Raw genomic sequence first — 20,992 nt, forward strand, 5'->3', positions numbered from 1 at the left:
GCACACACAGAGCAGCAGGGGGAGGCCTCCACCAAAGGAACTGGGTGGGGGGCATGATGCGGCCCAGCGAGGGGCTGAGGGGCCGTGTAGGCAGAGGCCCACCTCAGGGCAGGCACTCTGGGGGACGTTTCACCTGAGTGAGCATTTAGCTTGTGTACTGGCCTAGAGGACCCTGGCTACCCACCCCGGCCTCATCAGCCTGTGGCTCCTTCTCGGCCTTGCAAGCCTCCAGCCTCCTCAGACAGGGTCACACTCAGAGCCTTCCCCACCGCCGCACCCCTCACAGGTGCTTTTCAAGCCTGTAGCTTTCCTCGGTGAGGTTGGACAATTAAGTCAGTAGGTCATGGCCAAGCTGTTTTGTTTCAATCTCTTCTTTGGAGGTCGGTAGGGAGGTGCCGAGCACAGCTCCGTAGGGTCACGTCTCATGCACGGCCAGTCTCACCTGCACCAGAGGCCAAAGGTGCTGCCCGAGTGGGTCCCAGTTACCCGCCCACTGCCCCGCCGCAAGTCCTGCTATCACAGGCTCCCCAGGATGGCGCTCCAACCCTGGCCCCAGAGCCGCCGGCGTCCCTAAAATCACGTCCTTGTGGGCTTTGGCGGGTGCTGCACCAAGTCACCACCCAAACGGCTCGTCACCGTGAGCTCTGTCCCGAGGGTTGGAAAGATGCTGCCTGTTTCAATTTATTCACAGCTGACGCCTGAACGTTCATGTCCGTCCCCTGAACTCAACAGGACGGAGGCCACGTCTCTGTTTCAGGCTTGCGGTCCCAAGGAGTGGACACGAATGGACACAGGCACGTTCCTCTGCACTGGAGGCACGATCAGCATCCGAGCAGGTGTGGGGCTCCTCACAGCGCCAGCGCCCCGCCGCAGGAATCCTGGGAACCAGGGGGTGGCCGCCGTTCCCAGCACACAGCCCCCCACCGGGGTTTCAGACCCGGGAGGGCCCAACCATTCCTCCCTCTCCTCGCACAGAAATGCCCGTGGACAGAGCTGCAGCCACGGCTGACAGGCCCTGGTTGCCAGAGGGAGCACCCTGCGCCTTCCTTATACTCACCTCTGCTCCGGGGGTCCCATGCACGCACCCCCACTGCTCACAGATACACAGTCACAGAGGACTCCTGGGGCACATGGTGGGGACCCTATAATGAACGTCCTTCTGAAGGGGTGGGTTATTCTGTCCCCAAAAATGGGTTCCATGATGCAGAGCCACACCTGTGCCCCGGCAAATGGGTTCCATGATGCAGAGCCACACCTGTGCCCCGGCTAGGGCCCAGGGGGAAGCCGAGGTGCTGCAGGCCTGGTCCATAGCACCAAGCGGCAGGCCGGCCACATGGCCCCAGAGACTACATCATTTCAGCAGAGGAAAGAGACCTCCAAAGAACAAGGGTTCCCCTTGGTTCAAACACATGTATTTTTAAAGCATTTACAAGAATGTAAGCATACAAAATTCTAACTGCCAGCATCTAACTCTTTCAATAAACCCTGGATGCAATTTACAGTTTCTATTTGGAATCAAACCTGTGAAATGTCTTTTGATATACTCCACGTTTTCTAAAAACAACTGGGGAAAATTCCAAGGGAAGGAGCAGTGAGTGGCCGTGGCAGGAGGGCACCGTGGCCAAAGTCCGTGGTGGTCACCAGAGCAGGGTCAGGTGGGGCTGCCTCATCCCCGAGGGTTCGTCTGAGGAGCCCATCCCTCGGGACAGCCTCTCCTGGGCCGCTGTCCCCAGGTCTGCCTGGCTGCCCGCAGGGATGCCACGTGCTGGGTGGACCGGCTCCAAGCCTGGTGGTGACCGCGGGGCAGGCGAGGCTGGAGGCAAGGGCTCCATGTCCCACGCTAGGCAGAAGCTCCCAGGGGCCCTCTGGACTGTTTGGGTCGGTCACCCATCCTTGTCCTCGGGCAGAGGGAGGTGCCAGTCTTCTGGGGGGCTCTGCCTGGGCACCCACACCAGGCCGTGCTTCCGTGCAGCCCGAACTCTGGCCCGCTCACTCTCACACAGGGAGCGCTGCAAAGGAGACGTGGTCACGGGCAGCCCCATGCATACCCACCCACATGTGCAGCCCAGCACACACTGAGATCACTCCTCTTCAAGCTATCGTGAACATCTATCGTATAGGTGCGCACTTCTCCTGGGCCCCAGGGTCTGAGGCTTTCGGTTGACCTAATCAGCTTCACCAGCTGAGACAGGCTGGGGACTTAGCCATGAGGAGAGGTGAGCCTGAAAGACTGGCCAAAGGCAGGGAAGACACCACAGACTGACCGACAGCAGAAGCCACCCCCGCCAGTAAACTCGGGGCAGCAGGTCACAACCCCGATGGGGCCTGGGGTTTTCCAGGAGCTGTGCTGGCCACTCTACATGTAGAATTTTACCTCCTCCGCCTGTTAGTGTTAAGAGTGATCCGAAACGCAAAGCAAACGTGAAAGCCCCGCAGACCTCCAGCCCCGAGGTGAAGGTCATAGCTTCCACTCAGGGCCCGCGTCTCAGAGCTGCACCTGTTTCCGTAAAGAAGGAATAACTGCCTCCTGGCAGATGTACCTCCTGCTTTCCTCATTACGTGACATACCGCAGGCACCTTCCCACAAGCGGGTAGGTTACTAAATGGCTGTGTAGTACTCTGCGGTGGGGAAGATATTTGTTATCTGGTCAAATGTCTACTACTGGACATCAGATCACTTTCAGGACATTTTGAATTTTGAACTGTCACCCAATTAACTCCCTAGGATAAAATTCCAGGAGTAAAACTCTGAGATCAAAAGGCATGCATTTGATATTTAGATAATCAAAACACCCCACATTCCACCAGCATTGCCCAGGTGATCAGACTCTCCAAACCCCAGTGGATGTTTCGCTGGGCAGAAACCACTTACTGTCATTTTAAATGTGTATCAGGCCATTTGATGTCCTTTCAGGGTGAATCCCTTCTCTCTCCCTTTTGTTCACTTCTCCATTGTGAAATCCATTTCTCTTGCTGATATGTAAGAGCTATCTTTACAAGCTATGTATAAAGGATATTGATTTCTTGCTATATAGACCACCAACTCTCTCCCACTGCTCAGGGACTGGGCATCTACACTCGCCTGTCCTGTTGGCACACCCCACGAGCGCTGCACCCTCACAGCTCCGCTCCACCCTTCCCCCTCATCAGCTCCAGGGCACCACTGTATTCCAGACTAGGATGTAGGAGTCAGGAGGCAGAGGTTGTGTTCTAACCGCTCCTGTACGTCCAAAAGCGTCCAAGCGGTTAAGTGTCTGCTGAACGGATGGACCAAGAGCCCCTCCAGACTGGTCTCCCGCGCCTGCACCACGTCCTCTCCTAGCCTGACTGCCAGACTGATCTTTGAAGGATACAAATCAAAGCACACGCGGAGGGCTGGACCCGAAGACCCTGTTCAAGGCCCGCCCCCTGCGCCCAGCGCCTCTGGTTCCCGGCCTTCCAGGGCTCGGCGGGCCCGGTCGGGTCACCTGGCCTCACCTGGGCTTCGGCGCTGCGGCGCTCCTCCCACTCGCGGCAGCTGGCCAGGTCGCGCCGCCACTGCCCGCACGCCGGCCGCTCGCCGTGGACGTAGTAGTGGCGCAGGAAGTGCCCCGCGCTGCGGCAGAGCTCCCACTCGGCGCGGTAGGCCTCGCACGGGCGCGGCGGCTGCGGGGGCGGGCACGGGGGCGTGAGCGGGGGACCAGGTGCCCGCCCGCCGACTCCGACCGGCGGACTCGGCTCCCCGGATCCCCAGCGCCCACCCGGCTTACCCGCCAGCCTTCACCTTCCGCCATGTTCCGGAACCGCTGGACCCGCCTCCTGAGGCGGTCCCTTGAGACGCGCCAGTGAACGGGATATCTGGGTTGGCAGCCAATAACAGACGGGGGCGTGGCCCGAAACCCGAGGTGGGCGGGACCGAGGCCGGTGTGGGCGGGGCAGTCCTTCCCGCGGCTTTCTTTTCTTCACCTCAGGGGTCAGGTCGCTAAGATGGGTCAGCACACTTTGAGCATCAGCGCCACGCGGTCAAGCCTGCGGCTGCGGCTGCCCCACCCGTGTCCCCTCGAGGGCAGGGTGACTCCCGAGGGCGTCCAGGCAGGAAGCGAGGCGGAGGGGCGCGGGAACCAAGCAGGCTGGCCAGGGGCGCGGAGGCCGTGCGGCCGGGGCGGGCCCTGCGGGTGGGCGTCCGGAGGCGGCGTTAGGGGCGAGTCTGCGCTGAGGCGGGGGGGACAAGGCTCGTCCATGTCCATGAAGGACGCGCAGGAGGCAGTGACAGCGACGGCAAGGAGGCTGATGGCGCCTCAGGACTGCCCTGCGATCCCCGCCGCAGTGGTTCTCCAACTCCCCCAGCCTAGCCACCGCCAGGTACCCGCTGGGTGAGTCAGGGCCGAGAGATGCAGTTTCACCAAGGCGTCCTGCTGTGGTGGTTCACAGGCCAAGCTGCCCACCAAAGAGGGCGTCTACATCTGCCAGCCAGCCGAGACGCCTGGAGGGTCAGGCAGGTCACAGCCTGCTCAAGACTTAAGAAACCACTTGCATTGCCTGGGTGTGGGTTTGGGTCACAGGGCCCAACCCTGGTCATCACGATGCACTCTAATGCTCCTTCTCTGAGGACTCATGGGTGAACCCTGGGGCCACCCTCCCGCGGGGGACAGTCTCCTGAGATGGGCCTCTTTGCCTGGAGCAGGGACAAGGGGACCCCTGTTGGGCCCAAGGTCAGCGAAGCCCCCAGAGGAGTTCCCTCCTCAGTGCAGACACACTTTCCTGCAGGCCTTCCTCCGCCCAGATGTCAGCCCATGCTGGTACCTAATCAGACACTTAGAGGCAATTCAGGTTTTGGTCACTGCCTGTTTTTATTTGAAATTCATAATTGAAAATTATTCTCAAGGAACAAGAGATTAAAATAATTGAATTAACATGTCAAAAGAGCTATTATATAAAGTGGGGACATGAAACTAAATTAATCCTAGTAAAAAAAAAAAGGTCAGCAGAACTTTGGAAAATTTAATACATTTAAAACTGGGAGTGGGGGGTACAGAGAAGAACATATCTTCAGCTTTCATTTATTCTAACAGTTACATTTGTGCTTCACCACGAAGCTGTTTTTACAGAACAGACTAAAGACCAGTTGTTTCCAAATTACATCAAAGTAAAAGTAGAAATGCTTCTAAATCAGGTTTTCCTTCTGAGGCATGGTTTTTTAGGAGGAAAAAAAAATCAACAAGTAAAATAAAAACAAACACCCTTCCTCAAATACCTAAACTGCAGCCAGCATAATGGGTTGATCACTATTTATTTAAACCACCTTTTTCCCAGCCCAAAGGCAACAACTTAAGTATGACCTGGGAAAAGGATAAATGGGAGAAAAAAACAAAAGAGCACAACTTGAGAGCAATCCAACCCCTTCACTGTTTTCAGCAGGAATTAGGGCACCCGGCTTCAGCTGAGCAGTTGGTGTGGGCATGAGGAGAGGACCCCCAAGGAGCCCCAGAGGCCTTCTCTCCCCCAAATCCAGCACACAGCCGCTGTCCCGCTGCCCTGTTCCAGGTGACTCTAAGCAAACCCAAAGTGACGGAGCATCCCCTCAGAGCCAGTAACTAAAAGCCAGCATGTTGCAATTATTTTATTTTCCAATCAACCAACAGTCCTAGCTTATGGCTTTCTTCCCTTTTTACGCAACGACTGTCCTTCTCCAGAGAAAGCAACGAATCTGCCTCCGGCTTCATCCTGTGAAGAGGAAAACACCATTTTCAGAAACTCCTTGGAAGTTTACTAGAAATGCTTTATTCTGTTGACTTGAGTACCATCTCCCACTTTACTCCTAACAAGAAATATCTTTGAAATAGAAGTGTAAATTATCACCTACTGAACTGAAAGCAAAACCAGAATAACTACTCTACCACAGCCTTTTTTCTCAGGTTGAATATACATTGTTTTGCAAAGGTATCCCACTTTCAACATAGAAAATACAAAATATGCCCCCAGAAGAAAAACCACCCCCAAAACACACTTCCAGTCCCTGCTGTGTGCCTCCACAGACACTCCCCCATCTCAGGCCACAAGTCTCTCCTCTCACACTAATTCCAGCCCGGGGCACTGTTATTTCCAGCTCTGCAGCACTGAAGCTGCCTTGGTGAGCAGCTCAGCGTCTTTGCACACAGCTTTGACTTTCCCTAGAGGCTCAGCTCCTTGGGAAGTGCACTTCTTTAAGCTTTACAGAATGGTGACTCGGCAGCCGTCAGTCTACCAAGCTCTTCTCCCAGCAGAAAGACTGCTTGTTTTCCAGAAGCCCTGACAACAGCATCTGCCTCCGAGCTCTGCTGCTAGTTGGGGAGAAAGTGCCACTGGAGAGGACCCGGGCTCCCAGGCACTCAGCCAGCACTGACCACCACCCGGGGCAGCTGGTGTTTCTTGGGGGCCCGTGCAGGGTTCTCGTGGTGGTGACCACGCAATGGCACACCGAGGCCGAGCCAAGCAGCGTTCCTCTCCTGTAGGCCCTCCGTCCATCCTGCGGTCAACACCGGAGCCTGGCTTCTCTCGTATGCACAGATCAGCTGCAGGTGGGCCCCTCAGACTTCAGGGCTTGAGGAACCTGTCTCCCGGGCGCTCGGGGCTGTCCTGTCTGTGTGGGCCATGCTCCAGGGCTGCACACAGCCGTGGGGAGGCCCTGCTTCCCGGGTGGCAGGCTTTCTCGTTTCTACCCTATTCCCTCGCTTCAGTGGTATGTCACAGTAGCCTCCTGAGAGGAGGCCCACAGAGGCGGCCTTTTAGGGAGCTCTTGAACAACTGAGAACATCTCTCCTCTCGAGGTTCACTGATGGGGCTAGTGTGAGACTGCTGGGGCCACGGCTGGTGTGAGACTGCTGGGGCCACCAGAACTCACCACCACAGGCTGGCCCTGAACACAGACATAGCTCCTCACAGCAAGGCGCGGACCCCGAGGGCCAGGGGCCGGCTTCCCTGGAGGCCCCAGTCATGGCTGGCAGGTGGCTGCCTTTCCCCAGGGTGTCCGCATCTCCTTGGCGTGGAACAGGGCCTATCTGGAGCCTCATCCCGCTTCACCTCTGGAAGGCGCGCCTCCAAACAAATCACACTCTGAGGCTCAGGGGTGAGGGCTTCGACACAGGAATTTGCAGGAACCAGGCACAGAGGTCTGAGGACCCTGCTCCACCGTGTCCTGGCTTACGTCCAGCTAAGCTGCTGTTCCTGACCCACAGCAGACTCTCCACCTCCTGGAAGCCTTAGGGTCTTCCCTCTGCCCCAACCTGGAGCTATTTCCACTCACTGTGCTGGACGTCTGGAGGGCCCGTCTGGGGAAGTTACTTCCCTGGTGCTTCCTGCCCCTTTGGTGTCTTTGAGCTCCCAGGACTGGGGTGCTGGTAAGGGAAGCCTTCCAACTGCAGTCTTCACTCTGGGGGAGTGGGCTGGGACCTTCCCTGGGCGCCACTGGCAAAGATCCTCCAGCTGCAGCCAGCCCAGCCTGTGCGCAGGAGCCGGGCAGGGCGGACGCCAGGGGAACAGACTATCACCACTGCGCTGAGGGCCATCCCGGGACCGTGACGCTTGGCCCTCCTCCTGGGGGCAGGGCCAAGTGCCCTGGGACAGGCGCTCAGTCCTCAGCACAGGCCCTGCCCCCTGCCCCCTGCCCCAGCAGGGCTGCGGCGACCCAGTCAGGGGTCTTGGTCTCCTTGGGGGCTCCCCCACGACCCCCGTGAGTGTGTCACCTGTGTCCCAGGACAGGCAGTGGGAGTGCACCTGCCGGCCACCCCCATCACACACCCCGGCCAGGACATGTTTGCACACACCCATGTCCCCACCCTTCCGATGGTCAGGGATGAAGGAGCCAGAGGATGCCCATGAGGCAGGCAGGCCTAGCCAGCAGCTGGGCTGGGGCAAGCAAACGGCTGGCAGGGGGGCCGTGTAAGCTCCTCTCAGCCTAGAAATGTCTCAATATGCTGTCAACTTGAGGAGCATTAAGGCCAGGAGGGGCTGTGAGTGGGTCTCTGAACCCTCCTTGGTCCCTAAGGGACCGAGCCTCGAGAAGGAAACCAGGAACCTGGGGTCTGAGGTGGGGCTAACCACCTAACCCAAACCCGAACCACCAGCACAGTCACAGCAGCCAGACAGCAGGCTGTGTGGGGTTTCTGAGCCAGTTCCCGGAACCCAGGAGAAGGGCCCGTAAGGCGAAACCTCCCCTCCCAAGGGAGGCATGTCTGGAGTGTGGAGGCGCTAGGGTGGCTGCTCAGTGGTCAGCTCTGCCCGAGGCCCAGGCAACCTGACACCCCCCCCCCAACCCTGCGCCCTCACATTCCCTTCTGTGAGATGCAGACGATCACAGCAGCTGCCCTGCAAGATCGACCCGGAGCTTAAACATTTCAGTGCACAACACACAGAGCCCAGGCCGGACCTGCACAGGAGGGCAAGGAGCCGAGACCTCGCCCGTCCCCACCACGGAGCCGGCAGAGTCCACACGGCTTCAGCAGGATGGCCAGCCCACAGGGAGGAGGGCCGGGATGGAGAACACACGGAAGGAGACCCTCGTTCGAGAGGGAAAGAATCCCCTTGTCACTAGTCACCAAGGAAACCTGTCATGACTCACGAAATACTCACCTCCTCAACCTTTTTGACCAGCGGACGGGAGTTTCTGATGAACGTGATCTTACCAAGTTTAAATTCGTAGTTGGGAATTCCTCTATAAAGAGACAGCAGGAGAAACACTGGTGTCAGGAGAAGGAACTAGAGTTCACTTGTGAGCAGAGAGTAAGCAGCTTCTCTCTTTCAGCTTGGAGGCTGCACCCACTACACCTCATGCCAGCCAGAGGGCGCCTCCCTGCCGACTCCAGGGGGAGCAGAAGGCACGTGGCAGGGTCTGCTGGGGCTCACACCAGTGTCCTCCAGCCTCTCATTCTACACGCACTTCATTCCCCAAGAGGTCGGGTGCAGGCCCGTCTGCAGTGTCTCACAGTTAACGGAGACGTAGCTCAGCCCTGCTGTCATGATGAGGGCCACCAGAGCCAGGACTCTGCCCTGAGTCCCTGGACCAATCGACTGGGAGAGGCGGCCGGGCAGTCACTGACAGCACGAGATGAAGACGACACGTCCTGAGTCGGGATGGCCAGGTTGTAGGCAGGACAGAGGTCTGATGAGGCCTGCAAGCGGCCGGGTGGGCCTGGCAGTGGGGCAGCACCCACAACCTTGCAGAGCACGGCAGGCAGGGGCCTGGGGCAGGGCCAGCACACCCACCTCTTGATGTCTCCGGGCCTGACTGGGGAGGGGCTGGGCTCCACCCCCTTCTTCTTCCCATCCAGTCTGTTTCCGGAGCCGGAGAAGGCCTAGATGAGTAGACCAGGGCTGAGGGGCCTGAGGCAGGGGGCAGCACTGCAGGGCATGGGCAGGGACCGCCTCAGGAGCACAGCGCCCAGCCCCCCGGGGCCCCATGAGCTCAGGGGAGCCCCCCCACCGCGCCACCCAGGGCACTGGCTGCCAAGGACCAGTGATGCGCTTGGCTGGGCCCATGGCTCAGCTCTGTAACCTGCTTCCTGGCCCCAGGCTGAGCCTCGCCTGTGCGCCCCTGCTTTCCCAGGGGCGGCAGCAGTGCGGGAGGCCACCATATACTGCAGGACACGGCCCAGAGACCACAGGAGAGGTCACGGCGGGTGAACCCACTGAAGGGCTTATGTATGTCTGCTGTACTATTGCTACTTTCTGGTAGGCGAGTTTTTCGGAAGTCGGGGCGGCCTGACAGTTGCTGGGAGGATCCAGGAGAAAGAGGATGGAGGAGGGTCTGGAGAGTGAGGAGGTGCCAGGTGCACGTGTGCAGGATCCCCCGGCCCGGGCCCGGCTGAGGTCCCTGGGGTGTCACAGACAGTCACATGGCGGCACTCACACGGAAGCCCAACTCCCCGGTGTAGCCACTGTGTTCAGCTTCGCCTTCCTGGAGGGACAGGGAAACGGGACAAGCTTCTCAGTGGGGCCCAAGCCCTCCCCAGGCCCCTCACTGCCCCTCTGCCAGCACCGAACAGCCAGGACACACGGGGCCAGGGAGTGGGTTGGGCGGGGAGAACACGGCTGCATCGGCACCAGCAGAGGCAGAACCCAGCGGTGGGCGTGCAGAGCTCTGGAGGGATGTGGGGGGGGCGACTCACTGCTGACTCCTCATGCTGGGCCTGCCTCTCCGGCTCCTTGTAGCCCAGGGGAGCATCGAAGTCCACCTGTGCCCGGAGGAAAGCACAGTGATGCGGGGCCACACGCAGCCTCTAAGCTGGGCAACGTGGGCCCATGAGCAGCTATGGGAGCCACAGAGAAGGGGCCACTTCCTCGACAGTCACGTGTTAAAAGTCACAGCGTGACTTTGGCACCACGACCCTGCCCTATCCAGACCTCCCCAGTCCTCTCACTCACACACACACACGTGTTCTGTTCTGAGCATCACTGCAGGTCTGTGCCCACCCCGGCTAAGATCCAGAGCAGTTTCCACACCACAGGGACCCCTCCCTCCCCAGGACCCCATGCCCCACCCCAGCAACCATTCCTCTGCCATCCATTCCTGAGGCTGTCATTTCAAGAACGCCACATGAACGGACCCAGGCAGATGGAACCCTTCTGCTGGGCATCCTGCCCAGAAACCCAGCGTGCAGGGCCATTGTGGGGACCAACAGTCCCCTCCTTGGAATTGAGTAGCCCTGCCTCAGCCTCCAAGGAGACAGGCCCCTGGCAGGGCTGATGTGCTGGTGGGTCTGGCCATCTCAGGACTGACAGCAGCCCTGCCACTGATTACAGGTCAGCGGCCTACTCGGAGGTTCTGGCAGCATCTGCTGCCCGCTCCCCACCAATCCCGCAGCCGCTCACGTTCATGTCGCACTCGATGATGGACACGGCCCTGTCCGGCTTGGTCTCCATTACGCGCAGCTCGTAGATCTGGGGAGAGAAGGGGGTGGTTCCTGGCAGCTCTGGGCCCGTCACACTTGTGTCGGCACTCCCAGCCCTGCACACACTCACTCCCCTTATGACACCCTCCCCAGCCACACCTCCCACTGCGGAGAGATGGGGGGGGGGTGGCGGGCGGCCCCCCAGGGCCTGTCCCTCAGCTGACTACACTGGTAAGTGACTCAAATCTGACAAGGCAATTAGGCAGCAAACTGCAGAAGACCGAATGTCCATCCCAGGAAAGTTCACTTTCAGAAGTAACTGTTGGCAGATAACAAGCTAAATGCGAGCGAGATGGTGCTGAGCGCGCTGGCTCCAGCACGGCTCATCGTGGGGTGCACTCAGGCTGCCCGCACCAGACTGGTTATGTGAACGCTGCGGATTCCCCTGCACCAGGTCAGAGGTGCCAGGGCTTCCCAGGCAGCCAGGAGGAAAGGCAGCTGAAAACCAGCTGTGGGTGTCGGGGATGAGCTTGTGTGGGGAAAACGCGCACCAAGTCAAAGGTACAGGAGCAGAAAGTGGCTCTCCCCTGCGCTGTTTCAGGCTCTCTCTCTGCCTGGTGAGCGTCCTGCTTTCATGATGCACAGCTGACACGGCTCCACCATTGAGAACACTGGCCTCAAGGGGCAGGCCCCCAGCACAGAGAGAAGGCTCAACACCCCTCGTCTGGCCTGCAGGCCCCCCCAGTGACTGGATGGGAGTGAGTCTGTGTCGCTGGGTGGCCTCTGGCACTGCTGTTGCCATGATCAAAGCTGTGTGAACATTCGTGTCTGTGCTCCAGGGCACATGATCACCTGTCTACAGCTGTTTCCAAACTGCAGGTCACAACTAAATAGTGACTCATGAAACCAACAGGGCTGCCACCAGGGCTTGGAGAGAGAAACCGAAGGACTGCTCTCCAGCCTACAGCAGTCCCGAGGGCACCACTAAACTGGGGTGCTGCTTCCAGAAAGCCTGGCACAAGGGGAGCTACCTCGGCATCCACTAGGCCCCTCAAGGGCCCAGGTTCCCAGGGAGGCCCTAACCCAGATCTCACACCCCACATGGATGGGCGACCAGCCCTCAGCACAGGCTGTCCAGTCTTCTCAGAAGGGCCCTTTAGAGGATCCAGTCTCCACACTTCCAAAAATAGAGATCCTGACGTGCATTTCAATTCTATGCACACCTGAGTTAACTGTCCTTCCCTTACCATGCAAAAAAGTCAATATCTTTCATCATCAATTTTTTTTCTGCCCTTACACTTTACGAACAATGATGTCAAGGTTGCCTATAATCTAAAAAGCTTAAGACAGGCAACACCGAAAATGTCCCCACTAAGCTAAACGGAACAAGACTATTTCTAAGTTTATGAGAAAATACAAAAGTGTAACTCAAAATCCGTAAAGATGAACAGTAACAACTCTTAGGACTTCATGTCTCACAGAGGGAAACTGTCAGAGAGCAAGTGGTGTCCGACCCTGAAGAGTGTCTGTGTGTGGGGGTGTGTGTGTGTGTAACTGGTGTCTGCTCCCACAATGTGAGAAACAGGGGCTCCTGCTCACGGCCTCAAGGCCCTGGCACACATGGGGCTGAGACATTCACCTTCTCGTTGTAGTTGATGGCAATCACATCCCCAGTGGTCAGACAGGCGAAGTTTCTCAATGCATTTTCTAATCTGTAGACACACACGGTCAAGGTCAACAGAGCAAGATGGAGTCCTCATGTCTGAAACAAGTGCCCACAAGGGGTTCACAGCATCAGGTCACCCTGTGTACTGAACAGTCATGTGTCTAGTTGGGGCAATGATTCAGTAACATTAAGGAAGCACCTCTAACATGTGGTAACGGGGTGACCCTCACTCTCCACTGAGGGAAAGAACCAGCCATGGAGCAGTGAGACCCCCAAACCCTGAGAAAGGCAGATCTCTGAAGTGGGAGGCAGTTAGGCTTCTGGGGCCAGGGGTCAGCTGAAGACAGGAAGAAGGTGGCATAACCACCCTTCTGGGGAGACACATTAGCCAAGCTTGCTGAAGTGTGCACTCCACTGCATGTAAATTACATTTCAACGAGAGAATTTAAAAAATCCTATGGGAAAAAAGATTGAATGAAACACAGGTAAAGTTCCCTTGGGAGTGAAAATGTTTTCATTTATACTTCTGCTGTTTCTACCTTTTGGGCGGTAACGTGTATTTTGCCATATGTTTTAGACTAAAAACACTTAATAACAACAATTTTTAAAGAAAAATTGGCCTGTAAGTCCTTTCTTTAAAAAATACTAAAAAAGAAAAAAAAAATTACTAAATACTTCTTGAAACTGAGTCACCTCGAGTGCCCAGACAAGAGAATAATGCCCAAATACACAGCATGCTCCATCCTTAGCAATCTACTGATCTGTACTAAAGACAAGGTCAAACGCAACGCACAGCTCCAGATGCGCCACTGGGCTTTATGCCAGGGTCCCTGGAGGAAGGCACAGCTGCCCTCGGGCGGAGTCCGCAGAGCTCCCAGCACGCTCATCCAGGCTCCCAAGCCATGTGGACGCACCGGCCCAACACCAGTGCTCTCACGTCAGTGCTGATCACGACTGCTGTGCTGCCCCGCAGCAGGCACACCCCACAGAGACCGGCTGTCACCCGCCGCCTGCACAGCTCCGCCCGCAAAGAACCTGTCCATCTTCAGAAGGATACACAGCCTTGGGGTTGGTGATGTCCAGGAAGTCGGGGCTCTGCGGCTGGAACTTGGAGTACGTGGCCACCTGCAGGTTGACGCTCTCCACCTGAACCAGGCCGCCCTCCTCCAGCAGCAGGTTCTGCATCATCTGGAGGGGAGCAGATGGGACAGGGTAGGGGTGCAGCCGGGGTGGGGGGGACACAGCGGGAACACCTGGGGCAGCCAATTGCTGGAAGGTCGACAGGCGAGGCCCCAGCTGCCAGCTCCAGGCCTCCCCAGGCTAGAGCCTTCCCACAGGGACCGCCCCCCACTTCACCCAAACCCCAAGGCCCCAGGCCACCCTTTCTACACTGTCCAGGACACTGCATTTCCACATAAGACCTTGTAAATACAAGGGTCCTTGGGTATCTTCAAAGTACCTACAACACTGAGAGCAGCTGGCAGTCACAGAAGACAATGCTGAAGGTCAAGGGACAGAGGGGGCAGCCATGGGGCCCTCACACTAGGGGTGCTGCAGCCCAGCCCCCACCACCACCAGCACTCCTGGCTGCCATGGGCCTGCCCTGCAGTGCTGGTGTGGCTCTGCCGGCCTGGGGACGCACTGGGCCAGCCTGAGTGCAGAGAGGCTTCACCCCATGGCAACAGGGCTGAGTGCTCTGGAGACTCAGGTACAGGCACACACACACACACACACACACACACACACACAGACACACAGTAGGGAGAAGAAAATAGATAAAAATCTAAAACTCTGTATTCAGATCATTTGAAAAATACTCCTGCTCCATCACTTAAAAAAAGCCTAACCAAGGAAATGGCAGTTTAACGGCATGGCCGTGGTTCCCACACGGGGCCCTGGCGCACAGCGCCCACGGCCGTGCGTGACGGCCGCGCTGGGCAGGGCTGCACAGGCCGGCTGCCCACCCAGTGTGGGAGGTAGCAGATCCACGGCCGCGCGTGACGGCCGCCTGGGCAGGGCTGCACAGGCCGGCTGCCCACCCAGTGCGGGAGGTAGCAGATCCACGGCCGTGCGTGACGGCCGCCTGGGCAGGGCTGCACAGGCCGGCTGCCCACCCAGTGCGGGAGGTTGCAGATCCACGGCCGTGCGTGACGGCCGCCTGGGCAGGGCTGCACAGGCCGGCTGCCCACCCAGTGCGGGAGGTAGCAGATCCACGGCCGTGCGTGACGGCCGCCTGGGCAGGGCTGCACAGGCCGGCTGCCCACCCAGTGCGGGAGGTTGCAGATCCACGGCCGTGCGTGACGGCCGCCTGGGCAGGGCTGCACAGGCCGGCTGCCCATCCAGTGCGGGAGGTAGCAGATCCACGGCCGCGCGTGACGGCCGCCTGGGCAGGGCTGCACAGGCCGGCTGCCCACCCAGTGCGGGAGGTAGCAGATCCACGGCCGCGCGTGACGGCCGCCTGGGCAGGGCTGCACAGGCCGGCTGCCCACCCAGTGCGGGAGGTAGCAGATCCACGGCCGCGCGTGACGGCTGCCTGGGCAGGGCTGCACAGGCCGGCTGCCCACCCAGTGTGGGAGGTAGCAGATCCACGGCCGTGCGTGACGGCCGCCTGGGCAGGGCTGCACAGGCCGGCTGCCCACCCAGTGCGGGAGGTAGCAGATCCACGGCCGTGCGTGACGGCCGCCTGGGCAGGGCTGCACAGGCCGGCTGCCCACCCAGTGCGGGAGGTTGCAGATCCACGGCCGTGCGTGACGGCCGCCTGGGCAGGGCTGCACAGGCCGGCTGCCCACCCAGTGCGGGAGGTAGCAGATCCACGGCCGTGCGTGACGGCCGCCTGGGCAGGGCTGCACAGGCCGGCTGCCCATCCAGTGCGGGAGGTAGCAGATCCACGGCCGCGCGTGACGGCCGCCTGGGCAGGGCTGCACAGGCCGGCTGCCCACCCAGTGCGGGAGGTAGCAGATCCACGGCCGTGCGTGACGGCCGCCTGGGCAGGGCTGCACAGGCCGGCTGCCCACCCAGTGCGGGAGGTAGCAGATCCACGGCCGCGCGTGACGGCCGCCTGGGCAGGGCTGCACAGGCCGGCTGCCCACCCAGTGCGGGAGGTAGCAGATCCACGGCCGCGCGTGACGGCCGCCTGGGCAGGGCTGCACAGGCCGGCTGCCCACCCAGTGCGGGAGGTAGCAGATCCACGGCCGCACGTGACGGCCGCCTGGGCAGGGCTGCACAGGCCGGCTGCCCACCCAGTGCGGGAGGTAGCAGATCCACGGCCGCGCGTGACGGCCGCCTGGGCAGGGCTGCACAGGCCGGCTGCCCACCCAGTGCGGGAGGTAGCAGATCCACGGCCGTGCGTGACGGCCGCCTGGGCAGGGCTGCACAGGCCGGCTGCCCACCCAGTGCGGGAGGTAGCAGATCCACGGCCGCGCGTGACGGCCGCCTGGGCAGGGCTGCACAGGCCGGCTGCCCACCCAGTGCGGGAGGTAGCAGATCCACGGCCGTGCGTGACGGCCACCTGGGCAGGGCTGCACAGGCCGGCTGCCCACCCAGTGCGGGAGGTAGCAGATCCACGGCCGCGCATGACGGCCGCCTGGGCAGGGCTGCACAGGCCGGCTGCCCACCCAGTGCGGGAGGTAGCAGATCCACGGCCGCGCGTGACGGCCACCTGGGCAGGGCTGCACAGGCCGGCTGCCCACCCAGTGCGGGAGGTAGCAGATCCACGGCCGCGCGTGACGGCCACCTGGGCAGGGCTGCACAGGCCGGCTGCTCACCCAGTGCGGGAGGTAGCAGATGCCCTCATCAGCCACGAACTCCAGCACCCCGCAGTGTGTCACTCGGTCTGAGTTCTTGTTGGTCAGTTTGAACAGCATGGGGTAGGTGATGTTGAGTCGGCCTGAAAAGAGCAAGGGATGAGGCTCAGCTTCTTCCAGGAAGAGAAACCCTGTCCCTAGACCCTCCCTGGGGAAGCCCCCACCCCCGGCAGGTGCTAGGACCCTCGTGGGGCTGAGCCCTGCATGTCTGCCCACTCAGCAGACCCCGCACTCCAGCTAGACCTCAGGACATTTGCTGAGACAGGAACGCAGCACCACTTATACTCGTGCTTGTCTGAAATCCCAGCTCTAGAAAGTGACACGTTTGCACACTTATTCACAGTTTGCATATCAACCAGGTGCTGGGAAAAGTCAGAGGGCCCAAAAGCACATCTCCGAGAATGCCCAGACGCTCATGCCAGGGAGGCTGCTGGGGGGTGCGAGGCTGGGCGCCCAGGGACTGGGAAGCAGAAGGGCTGGCAGCAGGAACAAGGTGCCTCAGGCACCGGGCCCTTGTCACCAGCGTGCCCCGGGCTGCAGAGCTGTGCAGCGGGCTGAGGTGGGTCAGCGTGAACGGACTCATCAGGAATCCAACCTCGGGTCTGAGATTCTCACCATTGGAAGAGACCGTGTTTTTCAGTCCAATAATTTTCAAACTACATATTGTGATTTTGAGGAGCACCTCGGGGCGCCCAAGCTTGCTGCGCCCCCTCACCTCCTCTACCCAGGGATTTCACTGGACAGTTCCTCTATGACTGACGAGGTCTATCCAGCCTCTGTCCCATCGACCCGAGCCTCCTCTCGTCTGTTTGCAACAAGCCTGGTCTCAGTCCCGGGTCAGCTCCACGCACGAGACAGACTCCAGGCTGGCCCCTCCTGTGATAACTGGGCCTAAGGGCCATGCCCCGGGTCTACTCACCCCCCAACCTGGCTGAGCTGAGCAGAACTCCAGGCCTCCCTCCGCGGGTACAACGGCTGCAGCTAGTGCTGCCTAAGGGCCAGCCCCTGACCCTGCCCCTGCCCCTGCCCGGTGCCATGGGGCCCTGGCTGTTTACACACCACAGGCACCATCCAGAAAGCACTACTGCCCCTGAGCAGTGCCACAGACGGCTCCGTGTGTCCTGTTCAAAGGTGAGGACACCAATCCAGAGAGCCGCTAGTCTGGAGTCGGGTCGGGCCAGGTGCAAAGCCCAAGTCGCTGACCTGCCCAGTGCGCGCTCGGCAGAGTGAGGGCACCGCCCGAAGGGGCTCAGTGTCTGTGGTCGGGGTCTCCCCAGGTCCAGAGTGGGGCTGGGCTGTAAGGTCTCTGAGTGACGCTCGCTGGAGGGGGTCGAGGGAGGGAGAACAGTGTGGCCTTTCTTGTTCCTGCTAAGAGGCAGGCGGGGGTGGGGAGCAGCTCCTGGGGTGGAGGGCTCAGAACTGTGGCTGGAACTGAGACAAGAGGCGCGGGGAGACGAGAGGCCTGCTTGCAGCTTCCTCGCGGGGCCACCACCGTCCTTGAGGGGAAAACCCTGTGCCTCCAGCCAAGGGCATCAGCTACCCCAGCAGCATGAACGGCCCTGGCGCTCACACCCGCCTTTAGTTTCGATGGGACCTGGTGGGTGGGTGGGGCTGTCAGAGGAGCACCCACAGGCCCCAGCCTCCCAGCCCAGCGAGCACCCTCAAGGGATGATTCCCAACCAGCCTTGCCGAAGGGTGCCTCTACCCGGGTGCTAAGGGGCTTGCCTGTGGTCCCAGTGCCCACATTCACATCACCTCTGTTCTCAAGTCAGGTAGGAAGTACTTACTGAGTTGGTCGAGGGCTGAGGGCGGCATAATTACTGTGGAAAGAATGTTTAAGACATGTTAAGAGAAGGAAAACTAACAGAACAGAACAAAACCCAGAGTACACTTTCTGTTATGTCTACACGAAGTACTCTAGGAGACTAGTGGGGCAGGCAGAATTTCATATTGCCCTGTCACAACAAAGCTGGCCGGCTGGAAGTTATCTGACAGAACCACACGGCCCTCAGCCGTGAATGTGATCACAACAGGACCCTCACCCCACCTCTTAGCCGTCCGGGGCCGTGACACCATGACAGTGACCAGTTCCTGTTCACATGCAGATGAGGGCTGCTGAGGACTAGGGCCCTGCAGGCTGGGGCGGGAAGGGTTACGATTCAAAATAAAACAGCACATACTCTTCCCTCCTTTCTCCACATCTGACCTGTCATTAGGCCCCGCAAGCATGGACACGGAGAAGCAGCGGTACTGCGTGGAGAAGCGGTTCTGGAAGACCCGGGGAATCGGGTGGTCAAACATGTTGAAGGAGAACTAGAGGGAGGAAAGAGATGCTGCAGTTAGAACAGAACACAAGCCTGGTCCTCCCGTCTGCAGCCAGAGCAAGACTACCCAGTCGCCACCTCCCAGGAGTCTGGTGCACCGCCCAGCAGCTTCCACCAGCTGCTGTGCCCTGGCCTTCCACCCAACTTGCCCCCGCTGTTCTCAGATGGTGCCCCCAGTAAGCCTGTCCTTCACTTCTTCAGCCTCCGAGTCCCCCACCAGCAGGTCCCAGGATCTCCTGTGATGGCCACGTCCCTGCCCCCAACCACTTTCCTCTCATCCCGTGTTTAGGAGTGCCACCATCTGCTGGGCTCTGGTCTCCAAACACCAGGGAAACACCACTAACCAAACAGCTCCAACCTCTGCCCCGGAAGAGCTGATGTTCACAAGGGAGACGAGCGCAGGAAACCGTCTGGGCAGCAGTGCTCTCAGCACAAGAGAGGGAAAGGAACCGAGAGCTCCGGGAACACTGTTTTAAGAGGATGATAGGAAAGCTCTCTCTGCAAAGACCAGAAGCCAGGAGCCCTCCCCCTTCCCCTGGATTCCAGAACCACCCTAACCCTTCTCTGGACCTCCTCTGCTCCACCCAGGCCCAGGGCTCACACCCCTATCACGGGGCGCTCCATCACACCACACCCCTCCCTCCCATACACAAGTGGAGGCTAGACACAGTGCCACCACAAACATAAGATTCCAGCTCTCAAAGTGCGGGTTACAGGGAGGTTCAGAACACATGCTGCCCAGCAACCCAGGGTGTTCTCAGAGTACTGCGACTACTGTGAGGTGCCAGAGAGGAAGAATATGAAACTGCACAACAGCATATCTACTCAAAGGAATTGGAACTAGGGTCTGAAAATACAGATGTACATTCATATTCACAGCAGCGCTCTTCACAATAGCCAAGGGCTGGAAGCTATCCCAGTACCCACCAACAGACCAATGAATAAAGCAAACATGATCCATTCACACAATGGAACATTGTTTAGCCCCCCAAAGGGAGGAAATTCCAACGTGTGACAATGATAATGAACTCAGAGGACATTGTGCTCAGTCAAATAAGCCAGGTGGGGAAGGACAAACACTGTAGGATTTCCCCTTATAGGAGATACTTAAGGCAATCAAGTTCAGACAAAAGAAGAAAGGTGATTGCCAGGGGTTGGCAGGAGAGGCAAGTGTTTCACAGGAACAGACTTTCAACTTTTCAAGACCAAAAAGTTCTGGACATCCACTACACAACATGAATATACTTTACACCAACAAGTTGTACACTTAAAGATGGCTAAAGTGCTAAATTTATGACATGTGGTTTTTTACAAGTTAAATAAAAACCTTAACAAGACTGCATGTCTTGGTATGTCTTCTAAGCACACACTGTTAAAAAGCAAAGTCCGGTACTGATAACATAGTTTATTAGCAATTCCAGATTGAGCAAGCTGGGCTAGCTGTCTTCCACAGACAGCAAACGCAACTCCTGCTTAAAACTGACAGTTCTCCACTCCCTGCAGCGCCGCAAGGGAGTTTTCCAAACCGTGTCTCTCCTTTTTCTAGGCAAGACTCTCCACTGGACAAAATCTGAGCCAGAAGCCTAGCAAACACACAGCGTTTGGGATGAACGGAGGGAGTGGACTGGGGGCCTCCTCACACCTCACCACCCTCTCCATCGAAGCCCTGCGTTCTCTTCCCAGCACGAAACAGGGAATGGACACCCAGCCCTGAGCATGGACACCAACCTGTCCCCGCCCCGCTGCCCTCCACGACAGGCACACTGCGCAGCGCCCGGCAGTGTTCCTGGGTTGGGAGGAGGGATCCCAACACTGACACACTCGGAGGCGGTAAAACGGACGGCACGGTGCTCACACAGCTCGGCAGGCCGACCAGCTTCCAGTACTGAAGGCCTAGCGTCTGTGGCCGACACAGCGTGCCTCCCTAAACCCTGCGCTCCGGAGCCGACGCTACGACCACGACGCCCGCTCCGGGCACAATGGGCGAGGGGTCTCGGAGCCGCGCTGTCCCGGGCGCTGGGGCGGCAGGCCCGAGCGCTCTCCTCTCACTCCGACAGACCCCAAATCGATCCAGCGCTTGTCCGCTGGAAGCCGACACAGGTCTACACCCGCGGGACTGCGCCTCAGTCCCAGACGCCGGCGGACTCAGGCCGGGTGACTCGGCACCTCTGCGGCCTCCACGTCCGCCCGCCCTGGCCGGCCCTGCCCGCCCGGCCACTCACCATAGTGGACGCCTCCGCCTCGCCTCGCAAGGGCTCTCTGACGGAAAACGTTGCCGGTGGGAGCCGCCGACGCCCCCTCACAGCGGCCACCACAGCCGCCTCAGCCGCTTTGCCCCGGAAGCCTGGGACTCAC

General features: G+C 59.2%; 2 protein-coding genes across 2 annotated transcripts; both read right to left on the bottom strand.

The window, feature by feature from the left end:
* Nucleotides 1–1,390: 1,390 nt before the first annotated feature.
* C12H22orf39 (chromosome 12 C22orf39 homolog) lies at nt 1,391–3,830 on the bottom strand. Its single transcript, XM_020903407.2, has 3 exons — nt 3,750–3,830; nt 3,478–3,645; nt 1,391–2,009 (listed from the first exon to the last, which is right to left on the bottom strand). Exons 1-3 carry the CDS (start codon nt 3,771–3,773, stop codon nt 1,884–1,886), a joined length of 318 nt encoding a protein of 105 aa, XP_020759066.2. The 5' UTR covers nt 3,774–3,830; the 3' UTR covers nt 1,391–1,883.
* Nucleotides 3,831–5,584: 1,754 nt separating this feature from the next.
* UFD1 (ubiquitin recognition factor in ER associated degradation 1) lies at nt 5,585–20,986 on the bottom strand. Its single transcript, XM_020903478.2, has 12 exons — nt 20,860–20,986; nt 18,494–18,626; nt 18,101–18,133; nt 16,275–16,396; nt 13,568–13,698; nt 12,484–12,556; nt 10,825–10,893; nt 10,122–10,187; nt 9,863–9,910; nt 9,220–9,308; nt 8,587–8,668; nt 5,585–5,703 (listed from the first exon to the last, which is right to left on the bottom strand). Exons 1-12 carry the CDS (start codon nt 20,860–20,862, stop codon nt 5,629–5,631), a joined length of 924 nt encoding a protein of 307 aa, XP_020759137.1. The 5' UTR covers nt 20,863–20,986; the 3' UTR covers nt 5,585–5,628.
* Nucleotides 20,987–20,992: the final 6 nt, after the last annotated feature.

The sequence above is a fragment of the Odocoileus virginianus genome, chromosome 12 (assembly GCF_023699985.2).
Source record: "Odocoileus virginianus isolate 20LAN1187 ecotype Illinois chromosome 12, Ovbor_1.2, whole genome shotgun sequence".
Taxonomy (NCBI): domain Eukaryota; kingdom Metazoa; phylum Chordata; class Mammalia; order Artiodactyla; family Cervidae; genus Odocoileus; species Odocoileus virginianus.